At 44.7% G+C, this 19,059-nt stretch overlaps 1 protein-coding gene across 2 annotated transcripts; it reads right to left on the bottom strand.

Moving 5' to 3' along the window:
* Nucleotides 1-469: 469 nt before the first annotated feature.
* Nucleotides 470-17,759, bottom strand: LOC115052132 (synaptic vesicle glycoprotein 2C-like). 2 transcript variants are annotated; one of them, XM_029516074.1, is made up of 12 exons: nt 17,153-17,759; nt 11,272-11,452; nt 10,287-10,438; nt 6,355-6,488; nt 5,809-5,898; nt 5,621-5,731; nt 5,455-5,543; nt 4,291-4,455; nt 3,464-3,597; nt 1,986-2,189; nt 1,721-1,880; nt 470-1,250 (listed from the first exon to the last, which is right to left on the bottom strand). In XM_029516074.1, the coding sequence occupies exons 1-12, from the start codon at nt 17,757-17,759 to the stop codon at nt 1,067-1,069; spliced, it is 2,211 nt and encodes a 736-aa protein (XP_029371934.1). In that variant the 3' UTR covers nt 470-1,066. The 2 variants fall into 2 exon arrangements, with proteins under 2 accessions (XP_029371934.1, XP_029371933.1); XM_029516073.1 differs by having other exon boundaries at nt 5,455-5,579; nt 5,654-5,731.
* Between the last annotated feature and the right edge of the window lie 1,300 nt (nt 17,760-19,059).

Raw genomic sequence — 19,059 nt, 5'->3', positions numbered from 1 at the left:
CACGACACGAGAGAGGGAGAGAGGAAGCATTCAGACAAAAGGTTTCCAATCTCAAAAGTCTCTTACTGTAAAAAGCAGAAAATGTAAACTTCTTTTCACTTTAGAAATGTAGCTGCTGAAATTGCCGGTTTTTCACTAAACTACTATATCATTATTGATCTTTTTCTCGATCTATTGTTTTGTTTGTTTTTTTTTGTTGTTTTTTCCTATGGCCTTGTCATTCTTGCAAATTGCGGCAAAAGGCTTGAAAATCATCATCAGACATGTTCAAACAGCAGAGAAGCAACAAATGCCAAAGACCAAAACCCAAAATAAACAAATCAGAAATACTCAGCTGCTACAAAATGATTTGTATTAAAAAAGATAAACCCACCTATCAGCTCACATGTTCTGTTAAAAGTTGAATTTGAAACTTAACTAAGACCACATCTGCGGCTGAGTGAGGAGGATTTTGAAAGATGCTGTCGGACGTTCGAGCCTTTTGCAGTTTTGGCACATGCGTTTGTGGGTTGCATGTGTGAAACAGCCCCCCCACCGAGCAGATGATGAGCTGCTGATATACAGAGTTTTACAGGCATCAAAGTGACAGGTGGGGTTATTTGATTGGTTTTTGGGTTCGACTCCCATGTTTTCTAAACTGAGCCTGAAAACTGCGGACTGCTGATGAGCACCTTACGTACTGTAACTCCACATCGAATAACCAAAACTATCACTTTGGTATTCGTAGCTTGTTTCCTCAAAGTAGCCAGAGCGCTCTGCAGCTTCGGCAACCAGCCTCTGACACTGTGAGTGTTGTCTCCAAACTCTTAATATCTGCAGCTCTTCGTTAAATTAAACTGCATTTCCTAACTGTGATAATTTACCAGGTATTCCACTCGTCATCCTGCGTTTGAGATTTGCGGACACGGCGACGTTATTTGTGAAATAATAATAATAAACCCAGGAACGATTACAGCTAATGCAACGTGTGCGAAATTCAAATGAACCATATGTTTCGTCTGCCGATGAATTATTCAGCAGAACCGAGCTAATACCTGGTAAACAACATTCTGCTCTGTGTTGAGGTTTACATGAGGACATTGGCACGTGTGTCTGGCAGCCGCAGCCCCACCAGGCCGCCGCCAACCAGCACGGACGACGCCAGCAGGATGGGGATCGCCTTGGTGATGCCAACCAGCGAGCCAAATATCAGGTTGCCCAGCACCGCCGCCAGCTTACACATGGCGTTACAGAAGCCAAATCCTGTGCCCCTGAAAACAAGCAGGAAAACAGAAGATGTCGTAGTGTATGTTCTGATTGAAAATGAGTTGAGATCAACGTGTTGGCTTTCGGATTTTGATTTTGATTTTATTTTTTAAATTTGTAGTTTTGTGAGCTGGCTTTTAAATTTACAGTTAAAAACATCTGAGAAAAATTAAAGGTTTTCAGTTCATCCTTAGAACTTGCAAACGTAGGATTCCTGATCTCTTGCGTCATCCTGATCTTAATAAACAATTTATAAATAAAAAGTTAATACACGGAAACAAACTCCAACCTGCTCTTAAAGCTACCGGTTCCTATTTCAGTACAGCATGAGCATGTAATGTACTCAATACAAGATAGTGAAATTATGATTTATTAATTATCAATCAGAAATTTATTATTTATACTCTAATGCAAAAACATAAACATGGCACCTATAGGACCTTTAAACTGAAGGGATTAAAAGGGCCGAACTGACCTCCTGTCCGTTGGGTACAGCTCGGTGGTGACCACGTCGAGGGAGTTCCAGGCGGAGATACTGAGGCCGTTGTAGAGACAGAGCATGAAGATCATCATGGACTCGCTGGTGCCGAACCAGAGGAAGAAGCAGCTGATCCCCGACAGCACCATGGAGCCTCCTGTGGGGGGACGCAACACGACACAACTTTTACATCACAGGCAGCAGAGGTCAAAGCAGATCTAAAAGGTCAACAGCAGGAGAGAGAGAGAGAGAGAGGTTGTACCCAACATGCTGAGACGCCCGATTTTATCCATGAGGAGAGCGGAGACAATGTTTCCTGGCAGCACGGCCAGCGTTCCCAGGAAGTTGACGAAGTAGACCCAGTAGGCGCTGTAGTCGTCTTCAAATGTCATCTGACAGCCGGTCTTGTTGTGGTGGAACGAGCTGTTGATCACCTTTGAATTAATTAGTTTGGTGTCATCGATATCTGCAGATGTGAGAAACAATAGATATATATAATAAGATTAATTAAGTCTGTGATTGTTTATTTATTTTTGGGGGTTTTTATGGGATGTGTTCAGATGTGGGATGTGGGATGCTTAATTAATTAATTGTCTGTCATTATTTTCCAGAAATTTCTCCATCATACAGCCGGTTAACAAGGCGATTAGTCCTTAATGTATATAAATAATTATATTTAATTCAATTTCCACAAACTGATTGACAGACATGTCGAAATGTTTAACAAAGCTTTTACTGACAGTTTTATAATGTTGACTGTCAGTGTGAGAGACATATAGGGCACATTTTATTTCTGCCTTTATTTTCAGATATGTGTCGTGCAGGAGGTGTATGACATCAAACCGAAGGCTGGTCTGCTCCCAGAAACTAAAACCTCTTTATCCAACACATTAATCCCCACTGAGTTTGCTTTCTACTCATTAATTTATAATGGTCATGCGTGTTTCAAAATGTTTAATCTCAGCTGTGCATTTGCATTTTTAGAATGATCTCAGAAACGCTGCTAAGCTGCAGGAAAGGAAGTACTCTGAATAGTTAAAATGTCTCTCTCCCAAAATAGAAACGGTGTATTAATAAACCTCAGCAGCTGCAGAGGTGAGGAAACAGCCCCCCCCCCAGAGACACATTGCTGGGGGCAAAGAGACTGCATTACCCAGGGGGCATTACCAGCCACCTGACCTGCCCTTCCTGTTGTCATGTTCAGCACTTGCCCAGAGTGTTGGTGGGGGGTGGGGGGGTTGTTTCTCTACCTGAAACTCCCACATGGTCTGATTCAGCTCCGGCTCTCCCTGAACATTAAAAAAGGCCTTTAATTTGACTGTCCTGCTTGTGTTGGGCTGCACTTTTATATCCCTGTCAGGATTCAGTAAAGGATTTAATTTACAGATGCACAAAGTTGAACCTGCAGCGTTGAATTATTCAGAAACTTTAAAAGTCCTCACTGTCTTGAATTTTTTTTTCCAAGCATCTAAAAAAAAAAGCATCACTGCAGGAGTCTTTGTCTGCATTCAAATGGCTGTTTCCAGTCCTCTGCAGCCCAAACTGTCTTAGTTTCTTTGTCAGCAGAGTTCAGCAGTAATTTAGTGACATAAAACAAAACCATAAATGTTCAAAGTGGTTCAGAAGCTCGGTCATTAGAGCTGAAATGAACTGTCCGAGACAGACGCAGGCGCTGATGGAGACTTATGTGTGAGGCTCCTGCGACACACTCAGAGAGGAGTTCTCCGAGCGTTTACTCGCCTGTGTTGTAGAAGAAGGAGTCTACGAAGGTGCAGTTTCTGAAGGAGGATCCCACCGAGGAGACGTCTTCAAAGTAGCAGTTGAGGAACGACGAGTCGATGAACGTCACCGACTTGAACTTCATGCTGATAAACCTGAGACATCAAAAGCATCAGGATTAACTGAAGGTGGCAGAAAAAGCAGTTTATGTAAAGGTGAAATATTCACTCTGTTTTAGTCTCCACCAGCTCCTGCTATTGATTGATTTATATTTAAAGGTCCATATTTCAAGTGTTAATATCCACAAGGAGACCATTTCAGTAAAACAACAGCTGTTTTGTTGTTTTGTTTTGTTTTTCGTCCAAAATGACGCGACTTTCCAGTCTCCTACTGGACTGAATATCTGCTACATGCTGCTGGAAACACTACCATGATATTAGTCCTGATTTAATCTCTTAATAAAGGTGGATTCTGCTCTCCAGCGAGGAAGGAAAATAACAAAAAAGAAAAAACAACCCATCAATGCTTCTCCTCTGGAGCCTTTTGTGCAAGTGAGAATTACAGCCGAGAGAAATTGGACAGAGAGAGCGAGAGAGAGAGAGCATGAGAAAGAAAGGAAAGGAGAGAGAGAGAGATAAGCCTTTTAATTTCCTGGTGGTGAGGGAGATAAAGGAGGCAGGATTAATATGACCAGCAGAGGTGTGTTGTTCGTGGGAATGACAAATAGCGCTGCTATCCCGCAGCGGGACGAGCATTTCGTTTTAAACACAAATGCTGCAGCGAAGGAGGCCGGTTTGGATCAGGGGGTTTAAAAATGTCTTTACTTTCATCATTAACGGTTCTTTTACCTGTCGTTCATAAACACTGAGTTTCTCTGGATCTGGTTTTCCAGGGTGAAGTTGAAGGTGAAGTCCTCGATGCGTTCGTCGTTGTGGATCTTCACTCTGGAGGCGTATTCGTCGGCCTGAAGGTGTTTAATGACATCCGGGAACCACACAGAGAGTCCATAGTACCTGGACACACAACGACGACAACAACAACAACAACAGCACGTGGTCACCGACATCTTTCTAGCTTTAACGTCCATTCTCTATCTGAGGACAGGAAATGGACCGGGAAGGGGAAAATTTCATAGCAATGGTGCAGACGAGGTTTCACAGCAGCCAATCACATCTACCCTGATTATCCACAAGCCTTCTAATCAAAATGATCCAGAAATCAACAGGGAAGCTCATTAATCTGTCATCGAGGTGGAAAAAAACCAAATACACTTTCAGTGGCTGTGTCAGAATTGTCGTGCTGTGATTATTTTCACAGCCAATTTGACAGTGAAATGAGTCGAATGGTCATTTCTGCATTTGGTTTCTCATTAAAAATGTAAAAATGTTTATCTTTGTTGAGGTTGGAACCAAACAGAGATGTTTCTTCACATCTGGAGAATATAATTTGAGTCTCCGTGTCTCCTCGGCACTTCATTTATGGTCTGTTGTGACACAGTTTACCTTTAAATTCAATAATATTGTGAATTAAAATACATAAATCACACAAATATATGATTTTACTGTGAAACTGTTTCACAAGCTGCAGATTGTGCTCTTTATAATCACCATTTATCAGTTATTATCCTTCTACCCTTCAATAACTCTTTATTTAATAAAATGGTAGACAAAATAGCAGGATGGAGTAAACTGTGTAACTCGTCTGTCTGATCTTTACGGCTCTAAAGTCAAACCAACCCGAACAGAAGAGAGTAAATGAATTTCTGCGGTCTACTTTTGTTTCTTTTCTTTCCTTAGGACTGAACATTTCTTTGCAAAAACTGTAATTCATTAACCCAGCCTGCAGGGGAAAAAAAAAAAAAAAAACAGACCCTGAATTTCTAATCGAAGCTGTCAGCGTTCATAAGTGTGAGAGCATCTGCCTCAGCACCGAGAACCTGATCTGGAAATCTGTCACCCCGGGCCAGAAACACACAAAGCGTGGAAAAGGAGCTGGAGGTGAAGACTTCGTACCCAAAAGACAGAGTGAACCAGACGGCAGCCAGCTTCATGGTGTTGTCCTTAACTGGGTAGTTGAAGCATCTCATGAAAGTCAACCAGATCTGTCGTGAAAGGGAAACAATTTTCAGAGAGCCGAACTCTGAAACAAAGCAAAGTCAGAGCCGACGTGGCATCATACCCCTCTGAGCTCGGCCCTGATCTTGAAGAGGACCTTGAGCGCCGGGTTGGCTGACTCATTCTGCATCTCCACCAGCTCGTCCAGCTGTTTGGGGATTTTTATCCGGTTCACCTGCAGGGGGAGACACCGATCTGTCACCTGCTGAAAGGCACTGCAGCAGGAGGAGACGCGGCCCGGCGTGTACTCACAGTGAAGACTCTCTCCGGTTCCCCGCGCGCACGCATGTTGGTGTCGTGGATGTGTTTGAGCACCATCCAGGCCTCGTCGTGTTTTCCCGTCTAGGAGGGAGGGAAGTTTTTAACACACACATCCTCATTATGGGCCACAATTTCATCATTTATTTTTTTTTTATAATTTTTTTTTCCTGAGGTTCTAGAAGTTCCTGAGCAGATTTAGCACTTTTATCATCCATGAACATTAGCAATCCTTTTTTTTCTCCTCACACTACATCAAAAAGTGTTGTGTCTGCATGTTCAGATGAGTTCTGCTTCTATGGCGTGATGCACTGCAGGATTTAAAGCACTGAAAGCTGAAGTAACTAAACGGAAGCACCTTGTCTTTCACCTTGTCCTACATCCCTCCCTTCACACCTCTTTGTTGGGAAACCACCACATTAATGCAAAGCTGCTTTAACAGCATTTAATTATCCTCTTCTTTTTTTGGTTAAACTTCGTACATGAGGAGGCTCGATGGCTAAGAATCATTAAACGACAACAACGCGCTGCTTTTCTCACCTCCAGGAAGAAGCGTGGACTCTCAGGCATGAAAGTGAGAGCGACCACTGCAGAGACGCACGGCAGCGCACAAACCACCACAAACACTCTCCAGCTGTGGAACTGGTAGGCTGAGCCCATGCTGAAACTCCAGCCTGCACGAAGTCACAACAACACACAACAGGAAAAGAAAAAGGACAACAAACGGATTTGAGTTTCATCTGTTTTGGGAAAAAATAAATCCAGTTGTAAACTGTTTCTACAGAGATATATTTCAAAAGAAGTCAAAGTCAAATGGACGTAAACATCATGATCACAAAAACGAGTTTATCAACGATATTTGTAGATGAAAAGTAGCATCACAATGAAGTAACAGGAGAGTCATTAATTAATATTTGGGGCAGAAGCAGTAATCAAGTATCACCTTTCATATGATATAAAACAGACGGAAAAATATAAAGGAGCAGAGGCAACATGGATTCAGAACAGAAGCAGCAGCAGACTGCGGAAGTGAAACGCAGATTTAAATCAGCTTCAGACTGTATTTATTTTATTTTAATCTGAATTTTAAATGTCAGATTAATATTCTAACCAGCAGTGGAAATAAAAAGATGGCAGCACGTTAGTGTGTGAACGTTAAAGCTCAAACTCAATGCCACCTCTGCAGATTTACTGGAATGCCATTATAATATGTTATTAGCCGCCGCCGCCGCCACCACCCCTTCTGCTCACACACCGCTGTAGGTCGGGGTGGGGGGGTTGGAAGGGGGGGGGGCAATTCACTGCAGTGGAACCGCAGTTATGAGGGGTCCCTGTTTGATGGGGAGACACTACTTTAATTATAAATAGCGGTCCACACTTGGTTAGCATGCTCCAAACGTCTGCTGTTGAAATGGTATTAATGCATGTGTAAGGGTGTGTGTGTGTGTGTGTGTGTGTGTGTGTGTGTGTGTGTGTGTGTGTGTGTGTGTGGCCTATGGGTCTGCTCCGGCCTGTACCAGTACAAACCTCATTAGGGGGATTATAGCTATAATGGACTGGAGGGGACGGCTGACTGATTCAGATACTCAGCAAGATTTATGTTCCTGCTCTACAGTAAGTGAGCACGGCTTATACACACACACACACACACACACACACACACACACACACACACACACACACACACTGTCCTTGGCCATCGCTCAGTGCTGTCACAAATTTTAAAGGACTATGCACGCAAAGAAATACACACATACTGACACACAAAGCAGGCAGACAAACAGTAACCTAACATCTTACATTGCATCTCACACACACACACACACACACACACACACACACACACACACACACACAGCATAAAGCCAATCACATCTTTTTGTGCAATTTCCCAGTTCACATTACAATGTGATGGAGTACAACACTGTAAAGAAGAAAAAAATGGCACAGACACACACACACACACACACACACACACAGACACACACGCACACAGACACAAAAACAAAGAGTTATCTGACCTTTGTCCACCAGTCAATGTAAAAAGCACTGCGGCGGAACCTATTACCCACACACCACTGCAACTCGGAGGAAAAGATGGAGTTAAAACAGCGGCGTCTAATCAATTGACCTCAATTACTACACACACACACAATGTGGCTGATGACAGAAAGACACAAATCCATTTGAGAGGAAACTTGCGATACAGTAACATCTTATTTCATGGGAAATGAATCACAAAATAAAAATACTGTTACGGATAAAAAGGATTAAAACAGACCAGAGAACCTGGATCAGCATGAAGCGCCATCACGGGAGTTAAAATGACGTCTTTACATTCAGATTTTTCTGGACGAGGAGGGGACACCTGTGGAGTCCTACATGACCTAAACTGTGACCCAGTTTTTATTTTGATGTGAATCTGTTCATTTATTTTTTTGCACACGATGCGACGTTCTCTTTAAGGGTCTTGATTCGTGGCCAGAATGAAGAAGTCTTCTCTACACGCTGCGGAGAAGTTTCCATCGGTCTTGTGACTTTATTCTAGATAAGGACGCAGCTTGTATCGTGGCACTTAATCAACCTGCTGCCTTTGCATTACAGAGAGGAAGACGTCCTGTCAGAGCGATCCAATCCAAACTTCATATCTGATCACCACAGCTCTGAAAATAATAATAATGAAAAAAACCTTTGCCTTCCTTTAATTCTGCCTTCTCTTTGTTTTCACCCTTCGATTATCCTCCACATGGGCCACATAAATCAAGCGCCCTTTCAGCCTCTCCTTCTCCCCCGTCCTCCTAATCTCTTTTCTGTGCTCTTCTTTCTCTCCGTCTGCACCCCGGCTCGCCAGATTGATTTCATTTTGCTCATTTTGTTCTTATCCTCCGACACACACCTCCTCCCCTCTCTGTTATCCTCCGGCTCTACCTCACTACAGTTTATGAGATTTGTAATATCAGCCCTAAGGGTTTTTTTTTTTCTTTTTTTTTTTGTTATTGTTTTTGTTTGTTTCCTTCTTTCTTTTCTTTACTGCATCAAACACAAATACACTTTATGGACATTATGCACTCCTCTAAGATCACAGCATGCCGCCTCTGTGAGCTTTGGATGATGGTGAGAAGTTGCAGAAAGATAAAAGAGTCCTCTTTTCGCTGATTTTGGGGACCATTTGCTGTAAAAAACAAAAAAAGGGCCTTCATGTGTGCTCTCACCGTGCAGGCTGACATATGTTCTGTTGGCCTCCACCTACACTGACACCTGCTTTATGTTTGTGCGCCCCCCCGGGGAGAAGGCTCCATTTCTAAACGAAGCCCCAGGAGTGGGGAATTTATGTATCATGTTGCGATGTATGTGCTCCGCTACAGCAGGGAGCGTCATCAAGAGAGGAGCTATGCTGCAAAGTCAAACTTTATTGCCTTCTCTATTTGCAGTAATGTCGAAAACCAACGAAGCGAATGATTCCTGACAGAGAGGAACTTCTCCAGTTCGGAGAAGACGTGCGCCCTGATTTCGCACTGCGTCTGTTCACTGTATTTGGTGCTGCATCTTCTCGGAGAACGTACTGTTTATGTCCCAGCGTGGCCCGACATTATCTGCCGGAGTTCTGCCGATAAGCCTGAACTTCAACTTCAACGCTGAGCTGTTGACGTTTTGCTGACTAAAAACCAGGATCATTTTTTTCCACTCTCCCATTTCATCCATGCTTTTACCTCACAGCCTTACTACACCTTTATTATTCATACATATTTATTATTACACCATAAATATACAGATAGAAATGGAATCGCTAAACATCTCAGAATCTGGATCGTGTTTTTCACTGGACGCCGCCGCCGGCCTGGACTGTGAAAAGTCTTTTGGGCTCCGTGTTAACTCACAGCTTTGTATTACAAAGGTGGAGACAAAAAGCATGAATCGATCGGCCCTTCATCATCTGGGTTATTTTCTCCACAGCTCCTGAACAACTGTGAGTCCAACACACGGTGGCAAGTGAATCTCATCTTGAACTTTGCTCAAAGAGGGACGAGCACATTACTTCAGACCTTCAGTTCAAACTGTGTTTTTTGAGTGAGCAATTTAGTTCTTTTATTATTGTAATTATCCGAGAGGAGAAAGGCAGAGGGACGGGGCGATGGGATGGAGAGAACCAGCCAGGACCTGAACCAGGCACTCGCCATCTGAATGTCTGTACTTTAACTACGATGCAGCAGCAAAGTTCATATTGGCCAATCAAATAAATTCATCCATTATGTATAAACCGCTGATCCAGGCCAGCATCTACAAGGTTTCAGATCCGGACTTCATGTTTCACCAGCACCTCTAACGATAAAACAACCTCGTTGTCTGTTTTCTGCTCCACTTCATATGAGCCCTCGTTTTCACCCCGTAGCTTATAATTGGGTGGAATCGTTTTAATTGTCTGCTGCTTTCTGCTTACGTTTCTGTCACTGACAGCTCGGCGGGTCACTCACCGTAGTGTGGGATGATGGCCCAGGCCATGGCTGAGGCGTAGATTCCTCCGATCATCCAGAACATGCAGAGCCAGCTCAGATGTTCTCCTCTCTTCTCCCGAGCCAAAACCTCAGCGAAGTACGAGAACACGATCGGCACCGCGCCGCCAATCCTGCAAATACAGACGGCTGCAATCAACACCACACTGTCATTTAAATATATATAACACAGAGCCAATTAGATTGGATTTAACACTAATTCTTCTAAAACAAAATGTGTTCCCACTTTTCTTTTCCTTCTTCGGGCATTAACAGGGCTGCAGATATTTCCTGTGACTTGACGGAGTGGCCCTTCATATTGTTTGACGCCGCTCATGGCCACAAACTTAATGAGCTATAGAAAATCTTAATTGAAGAAGCAGAATCTGAGTCAATCTGGTGAAAACAGTCAGTTACCTCAGTGTGAGCCTCGTCCCCTTTTTGATCAACAATAATCTGCTTTTTATTCGTCTTTTGGTTGATTTGTGTGCAAACAGTCCACCACAGAGGTCAGATCAGTGTGTCACACAGTACAGATCTGTTCTGCTCAGCTACATTCCCATAAACATGCGTCTGCATCCACGCTGACAATTAAAAGATGAAATTAAAGCTAAAATGACTGATTAAATATGTAAAGCAAAGCTATTAAGAACAGAGCGGTTTCCTCAGGCTCAGACATGATAAAATTCTTACTGGTTGCTTCCGAAAATGTAATTAAAAAGAAGTGACCTGAGCGCAAATGGAAATAGAGACGTAAAACAAACACATTCATCATAATTTTATGTGTCTGCTGTGCAGCAGCAGCCTTCCTGTTCTTTTCTCTCTCCCCAAAATGCAAATTTACACTTTGATTCTGTTACTGTAATATGAGCCTGCTGGTCAGAAACAGACGCTGTGCTTTGACTTTGGTGGAGGAGACATCAGACACAGACAAAAGAAGAAGACGGGATGAAAAGAGTGGACCCACCCGAAGCCAGACACCATGCGGCAGAGGAGGAACATGCTGTAGCCTTGGACGAAGGACGAGAGGAAGGCGAAGAAGCCGTTGACCGACATGGAGATGAGCAGGCACTGTTTACGGCCCACCTTGTCTGACAGGCCGCCCCAGAAAAAGGCTCCGAACATCATCCCCAGATACACGATGCTACCTGGAAGGAGCGGAGGGGGGCAGAGAAAGACATAAATGATCACAAACATCTAGAGTCAAATGTTTATCGGCGAACAGAGAGCTGGACCAAACCTGACCCGGTCAGACTCATTAGCGGGCTCATCTGCGGCCATCTTGTGGTGTTCAGTGTGTAATCGAAATGCCCAACAAGTCCCGCCAACATGCACACCAAACAAAAGTTTTGGTCCTCAGGTGGACAAACTGTGTAATGTTGACACTGTTTCTGATTTAGTTTAGCATTTGCAGATGTTTTTGATTTACCCTCCCTCGCTCACAGAAGAGCGGGGTGGCTGATGCTCAGAGTCGCCGCCGTCTTCGCATCAGGAAGTAGATTTCCCCAATTCTGGAGTCGAAGTTTCGATGCTGGTGCCCTCAACATTTTAACAGAATCAATCTAAAGCTGCAGAGCTGAGCCATGAGACTCATCGCCATCCTTCCCCAGCTGACCTGTTTATTAGCGCTCTTATTGCATCATCATTATTGGACACACACACACACACACAGCATTAAGTGTTGCTTTCCAAGCGCGTCAGTGGAGCAACAGAGCTCTGAAATTGGTTCTGTTATTTCCCACGTACGGACTGAACAGCGAGAGGTCCCATAAAATGTGAGTCTCTGTAAATAGCAGAGCTGAAGTCGATCGGTGGAGTTTAACTCGGAGTTGCAGGGCAGCGAGGTCACGACGCTGCAGACCGGCCGGACTGTGTTTGGACTGCCGTTCGATACGTCTGAGTTTGCATGAACTCGGGCGAACCCTTCGCAGCAGTTTGGTCCCCCATCACATGACACAAACTGAAGCATAAAAAGGAATTAATTACAACAGCTGCTGCTCGGCTTCTTCGTGAGCACCGTGTGCTTTCAGCGGACGGTTTATTTTGCACGGGAGACATGTTTGCTTTTCATTTATCCATCGAGTGCAATCCAATAATGTAAAATGTGTAACTGCTGCCCTGTAAAACAAATATCTCCTGCGGGACGGTCGGGATTTGACTGGTTTAATTGCGTCTGACTGAAAGGACCAATAATCCTCACATCGACTCACTCGGCCCGGATTTTTAAGTCCGGCCACTTGTTTCTTGCTACTGAAGGAAGTCGGGGTCATTTTTCTTCCTGTCCCCCTGCGAACATGCAGCATAAAGGGCTGGTGGTGGTGTGTGAGGACGGAGGGATGTCAGGCCAGTAAATAATCCACTTTACTCTTTACGTGCTAATAAAAATGCTAATGTGTGCAGAGGGGAAGATGGAATTGTTTGACAAGCCTTCTCCTCCCTTTTCTTTCTTTCCCCCCCTCGCTCTGTTTCAGGTGATGGGACAGATACACTGAGAGCAGAAGCTCTTATCGAGCTGCGCAGACATGACGCTGAGAGCTGGTGATTCATTACAGGTGACAGCCGCTGGATCTATCTGAGCGCCGCTCCGAAAAGGCTGCGGGATGTAAAGAGCGAGCTACGCCTGCTGCTAGCTTACTAATATCAAACCTAAATATCAAAACTGCCGCATTCTGCAGCCAACGGGCGCCGACGTCTTCTGAGTGGTGTCGCTACACACAAACAATGAGCACAAACGCGTGTACTAAAGAAGATGCTATCTGGAAACATCAGCTCATTTGTTTTATGGCTCCACTCATGCTGGGCTCGTATCTGTAATAAAGGGAGGGGGAGGATGGTGCTGTTGGGGCATCTGAGCCGCAGCATGAATCTTTCAGAGGCTGGATTTACGCCTTCCTGCAGGGTTCAAACTCAGGTCGGATGTGATGACCTCCATTACATCTGACCTCAGGACAAGAGGGGCTTTTATGTGAATTAGCAAACACCAGTTAAAAGGAAACTGCACCAACAAACGAGAAACTGCTGCCCAAGATAGAGATGTTATAAACCTGCTGGCCGATTTTACACCAAAGTTACTCATTTGTTAACACCTTTTACGCCAGACTGTCATCGTTGAGTCAGACTGAGCCTCCCTTCAGGGTTTCAGCTCGCTCCTGATGCTAGACTACTAAAGCCAACCAAATAATGGCCGCTATTATAAAAAACACGTTCTCCTAATCACCCCTGTTAGAATTAAGACAAGGTTCTCTTTCTTTGTTAGATTGACAACAGCTAACTGAATACGTATATCTCAGTGTGAGTGTATGAAATCCAGCGCAGTAAAGTCGTACTGTGCTGCTGATCTTTTTCCTGAGCAGATGACGTCGACGCTCCTTTGCAGCTTTTCTCCACATCTGCAGGGACTGCTTCAGCAAACGCTTACGTTGTTTCCAGAAGTAATTATCACTTATGTGAAAGTTTAGTTCCCTCCTGATTTACTTTTTCTTTTTCCTTTCTTCGCTGTGTCCTGGCATGGATGAGAGGAGATCGGGGGCCGACAGACAGCCCAGAGAATCAGGAGCTCATTTCCTCAGCGGGATCGTTTAGGACATGAAGTGAGAGCTCGAAGATTTCGACGGATGAGGGGATTCCCTGAAGAGCACGTGTGATTGACAGGCGGGTTTCAGGAGGGAGGAGCAGACCCCCGGAAACAAAGCGCATCCCTCAGATATTAATTACATCAACACCTGCTGATTCTGTTTCGCAACGGTGCCGTTCGCTCAAAACACTCAGCACTTCTGTCTCACTCAAGTTGTTCTGACTGTGCACAAACATCTGAGCCTGTCCACCGTCAGAGACCAGACCGGGCGGCAGAAACATTATTTGTTGTTTGGAATTTGCATTGATCAACATCTTCACCCTCTTTGCAAACGAATCCTCGTTCGCGTTGCCCGCTCACAATCAATCGGCCACTGCTGCAAGAAACAAGACGACGGCTCAGCTGCAGAGGTTTTTACTGTGAAGTCGCAGTGAATGGTGGCCCCGTGCTGGCACTTTGTTGTGAGGAAGAAAAAGAGGGGGGGGGTCGGTGGGTGGAGTAAGACGTCCCCGGACTGTTTAATTAACTAACCATGGGCTGCAGCCGAGCCTATTCATCACAGCATTGTGTTGATGAGAAGTAACAGCACCGCCGCCGCGCGGGCATCAGGTAACCCAACGCTGCACCTAAACATCCACCAGGTGTGGTGCACAACAAACGACAAAGAAATGAATAAAAAAAAAAATAAAAAAAAACCACCCACAAACAAATCAGAGCCATATGTGGTGAAAGAGGAAACGGGAGGGGGAGGGCGTGAAAGTGGCGCTCTCCCTTTCTTTCTCCGGGGAGGTACGTGAGCCAGTCTACCATGGCTAAACTGCAGTGAAGCACAATGCTGCAGAGATTAACTCCGGCCCAGATCTTCAGATCGGCTGCATGGCTGTGAGACAGAGAGGGATTACAGCAGGAGGGCGAAGGAGCGGACGGAGAGAGGCTCACCTTTGGTAAAGTGGAAATGTAAGACCGGCTCGTGAATTCAGGAGGAGATGGAGGAGATTAAAGCTCAGTTTCATTAATCGACCCGGTGCTGCTGACTGCCAACCAATGAAACAGCAGAGATCATTGAAGTCTATGGGAAGATGGGTGTACTTTTAACTGGATTTATCAGCTCAGTGAATGTTTTCCTGATTAGTTTATGTTTCAAGTCTTCAAAGCAACATGATGCTCGTTTTTTTAAACATTCGTCCAATTTAGAGGACAATGGACCAGAAAGCAGTGGGTGGATTTGGGGTGGGGGGTGGTTTCCTCATGACTGACAGACTAACACAATCCAGATATATTCCAGACCATATTCCAACTCTTCAAACTAGCTGTTTAACCTAAAATGTGCAACATCACAGCGGGGGTTTGCAAAGAAATAAAAACACATTTGTTGACTCATATTGAAGTCTTTCGGAGCGAAGAAATTTACACAGATGTGGCTTTCATGAAGGTTTGCGCGGGTCGTGCGTCAAACTCAGTACTTAAGGTTGTTTCAGCTAAGCTCAATTAAAAGGCTGCTTTAAAACAGATCATTAGAAAATGATAAGGTGGATATAAAGAGAACAAAGTCTCAGGAAAACGTTGAACGAATATTCAGTAAATTTCCATTTTCTTCAGTAGATGATTTCTCAAATTAAACTTTCTTATAATTTCCAGGAGACAGATTAGCGTCCACCACATAAACATTATTACGTCTGATGACTCTTATTATGTAGATTACTTCAAGCTAAACTTGTTTAGCTCAGCTGGTCCACGACTTCAGACTTTGACTGGTAAAAAAAAACTCACATTAATACCAAAGATCCAAATAATTCAGATGCAGCTGTCTCCTTTCTGACATTTGCTGCTCTGCCCTCTAGAGGATTTTCACTCAGCTGCAAAAGGCTGGAAAAGCCTTCCCCGCTGAATCAACATCTATTTTTGTGTAAGTTGCTGATGTAACACGCAGAACACGCTGCTGTTATATCGAGCTGGTTTGTGTTTCTGCACACACAAAAAGAATACTGTAACATCAATGAATTACGCTCACTGATGTGAGGCTAATGAAGCTGTTAATCACCGTGGACTCGGCAGGTTGATCATACGGGATGATCTCCGTGTTGTGTTTGTTATTTCTCCTTCTTGTTTTCAGAAAGGAGTCAGCTGTGTGACTTCCACAGAGACACTGTGGTGGCACTTCTGTTGTGCGAGGTTCCTTCTTCTAAGTGCATCCACAAGTGAGCACATTCACACATGCTTTATTTATGCAGTGTGTGAGCGAGTTGGTAAAATGACTCACTCTTTCTATTCTCTCCCTGATGTCTCTTTCTGAGGGATGAGTCAGAATTATAAACCAACCTGCACACCCCCTCCATCACCTCCACCCATCATCCAAACAAATAAGGTCAGCAATTTAACCACACTATCAGAGTATCAACACGATATCCTGAGAGAACGGCCGGCACTTTGCAGCTATTTGTGGCGTCGGTGAGAGAAATAATGAAACCAATTGGAACATCAAAACACATTCAAACATACCGACAAATTAACGCAAGACGCAGACCGATGCAACTTTTCCCCGAGCGTGGGGGGAGAGCTGTGGAGCTCGACACACCTCCCACTCATGGATCCAGATACCTGGTGCCATGACAACCTGCATGCTGCTCCGAAAGCAGCCAGACCAGAGCGGCGAGTGTCACAGCCCTGCATCTGATACACAACACAGGTTGTTAGCAGCAGCCCGCTCGTGTCCTTCACAGCTGCTTCGGCTGAATCCTGAATCAGATGTCACACTGAAATCAGGATTCCTCCATCAGATATTCAGCATCTTGACTGTGTGACACTCTGTAAATCAACATAAACTCTGACCTCGTTCCATCTCTGAGCGCAGTCACTGCTGTCTTTCATCATATTCAAGGTTTTTAATCCAAATAAAACAATCTTTCTGTAAACCTGAGCCTGAACCGATGTCGACTCACAACCAACAACAAAGTTAGAAAGAGGATCGGGTGTCTAAATCGGAATCAGTGATATTGTTTTTTTTACTTCCAACCGTGACGCTCGCACTAAACTTGCTTCTTCTGACACCTAAGTTGTTTTTTGTTTTTTTTTTACCTTTCAAATCATCTAGTATGAAGTTGGCACCAAAAAAGGCAGTTTCAAATCACAAGAGTTTAAAATAAGAAGAAATATTCTGGATTAAATGCTGATTCACCTGTAACCACACCCACCAGTGATGTCATCAGGGCAGCCATTGGACAAACCCACATGAGGAAATGTGTTTAAAAGTGTTTTCCCGTTTCCACCGCCTTACCGAGCCATCCGGCACCAGAGTTGGGAACGCACATGTCCGTCTCGGCGCTGGGCAGGACGAAGCCCACCACGAACACCTCCACGCCGTCCGACATGAGCGCCAGGCCGAGCACAAAGAACAGCTGCCACTGGAAGCGCCCGTGGCCGCACTCCTGCATGATGAGCTCGTACTGCTGGGCCAGCTCCTCCTCGTCCGCCTGCCTCTCGTTCTCCAGCTCCTTGCGGCTCTTCGCGCTGTCGGAGACCGGCTGGCCCAGGGCCACCTGGCCGTCTCGCACCTTCCCGTTGTTGTAGGCGGGAACGCCCTGGTACTCCCCCTCGTAGATTTCGTCTTCGTCGTCCTGGCCCTCCGTGGCGTCGCTGGAGGCTCCGTCCTCGTCGTTGGCCGCGTTGTCGGCGTAGTGGCCATCTTGCTGAGCGTAGGCCTTGTAGTTGTCCTCCTCTTCGTCCTCGTTTTGGAAGCGGTTGTAGCTGCGGTGAGCCGAGTATTCATCCGAGGCACGATCAACAGCTTTGCTGAAGTTTTTGGCAGCTTGCCTCTTGGCTTCTTTAGCGATGTCCTTGGCACCTTTGACCAAGGAAGTCCTGTTGTTTTGCGTTTCATCCATCTTGGCACAGAGACGGCTGGCGCTAAAATTCTTTGACTTGAACCCAGAGGAGCTTCTACCGGGTCGACCAGGTGCAACAAATTTAGGCTACCTGTTTTTTCTGGTCTTCTATCCCCAAACAAGAGGAAGACTTAAGGCAGTTTACTGGAGAAGCTGCTCAGCGATTAAGTAATGATGCCCGATTCCATCAGCTGGTCGAAGACAGGCGGTCCTGAAATGGAGACCGTCGATCTCAAACTGGAGAGATCGTCAGTCCTGTCAGAGCTCGGCAGAGGAGACCATCAGCCTGCAGAGACAGACAGAACAGCACATTTAGCTCGATTTAAAAATGTCTGTCACAAACACTTGACTGCAGCATTTTTTGGCAAACAGACTTCAAAGAGAACACTTCCCACTGAAGCTGAGAGGAACGGCACACAGTCTGCTAACAAAAGAAAAATGATTCATTAAGAACAGAGTGTGTAATGTCGTTGACTTTTTTCAGACTGTAAATGATCTGAAGGATAATTTTCATTGAATATGAAAATAATAATAATAATAATGATGCCAGTACAAATTAAAAAAATTGACTGCTCTGCTTTGTAGGAGGAATATTACAAATATCTTTGGTGACTGCAAGAGTCACGGTTATGTCAGGTGATCCAGAGATTCTGCGTCTGATCCCTTTGTAAAGCCTGATGTCTACGTCTGCCACCTTTTTGATTTCACACCAGCAATATTACACACAACAGAAACCTCCCACTCCAATCTGACACACGTGTAAAAATATACATTTTTTTTTTAACCATTTCAAGCTGGCGCATTTTGGAGACATGAGAATGAAAACGTCCAAACAAAATTGAGTGAAACGTCATAGAATAATGACGTAAGCCCGTAAACTGTCAGTTCCTTTTAAAGGATGACACAACTGATGTCCTTCAGGTATTTCAGGAGAACTTCCAGTACTTTGGCTCGAGGCCACCCGGGAGAGTCAGCAGCTTCACCGGCAGCTGCCTAAGGGCCCCAGACGTCTCTGCATTGTGCAGCAGTCTGACAAAAAGTCATGGTGAACCCCCGCAACCTCCACGGCGCTGTTTTAGACTTCATGGCCTCTGACTGCATCGTTCTGCAAAAGGTGATAAAATGCGTCATCAGAGCGGCCGTTGAAAAAATGCTGAAGCGATGCAAAGCCAGAATCCTTCGTACACGTCGCTCCTGTTGTCGTTACCACAGCAACTGGAGGCTGTAAACAAGACAACATAACTACAGACTGTAATCAGCCTTTTTACTTAGTCTTTCTTTTTTTTTTTTAAGGGAGAAC

The sequence above is a fragment of the Echeneis naucrates genome, chromosome 12 (assembly GCF_900963305.1).
Source record: "Echeneis naucrates chromosome 12, fEcheNa1.1, whole genome shotgun sequence".
NCBI classification, from domain to species: Eukaryota; Metazoa; Chordata; class Actinopteri; order Carangiformes; family Echeneidae; genus Echeneis; species Echeneis naucrates.
The sequence above is the reverse complement of the archived record's forward strand: the minus strand, read 5'-3'. Positions and strand labels throughout refer to the sequence as shown.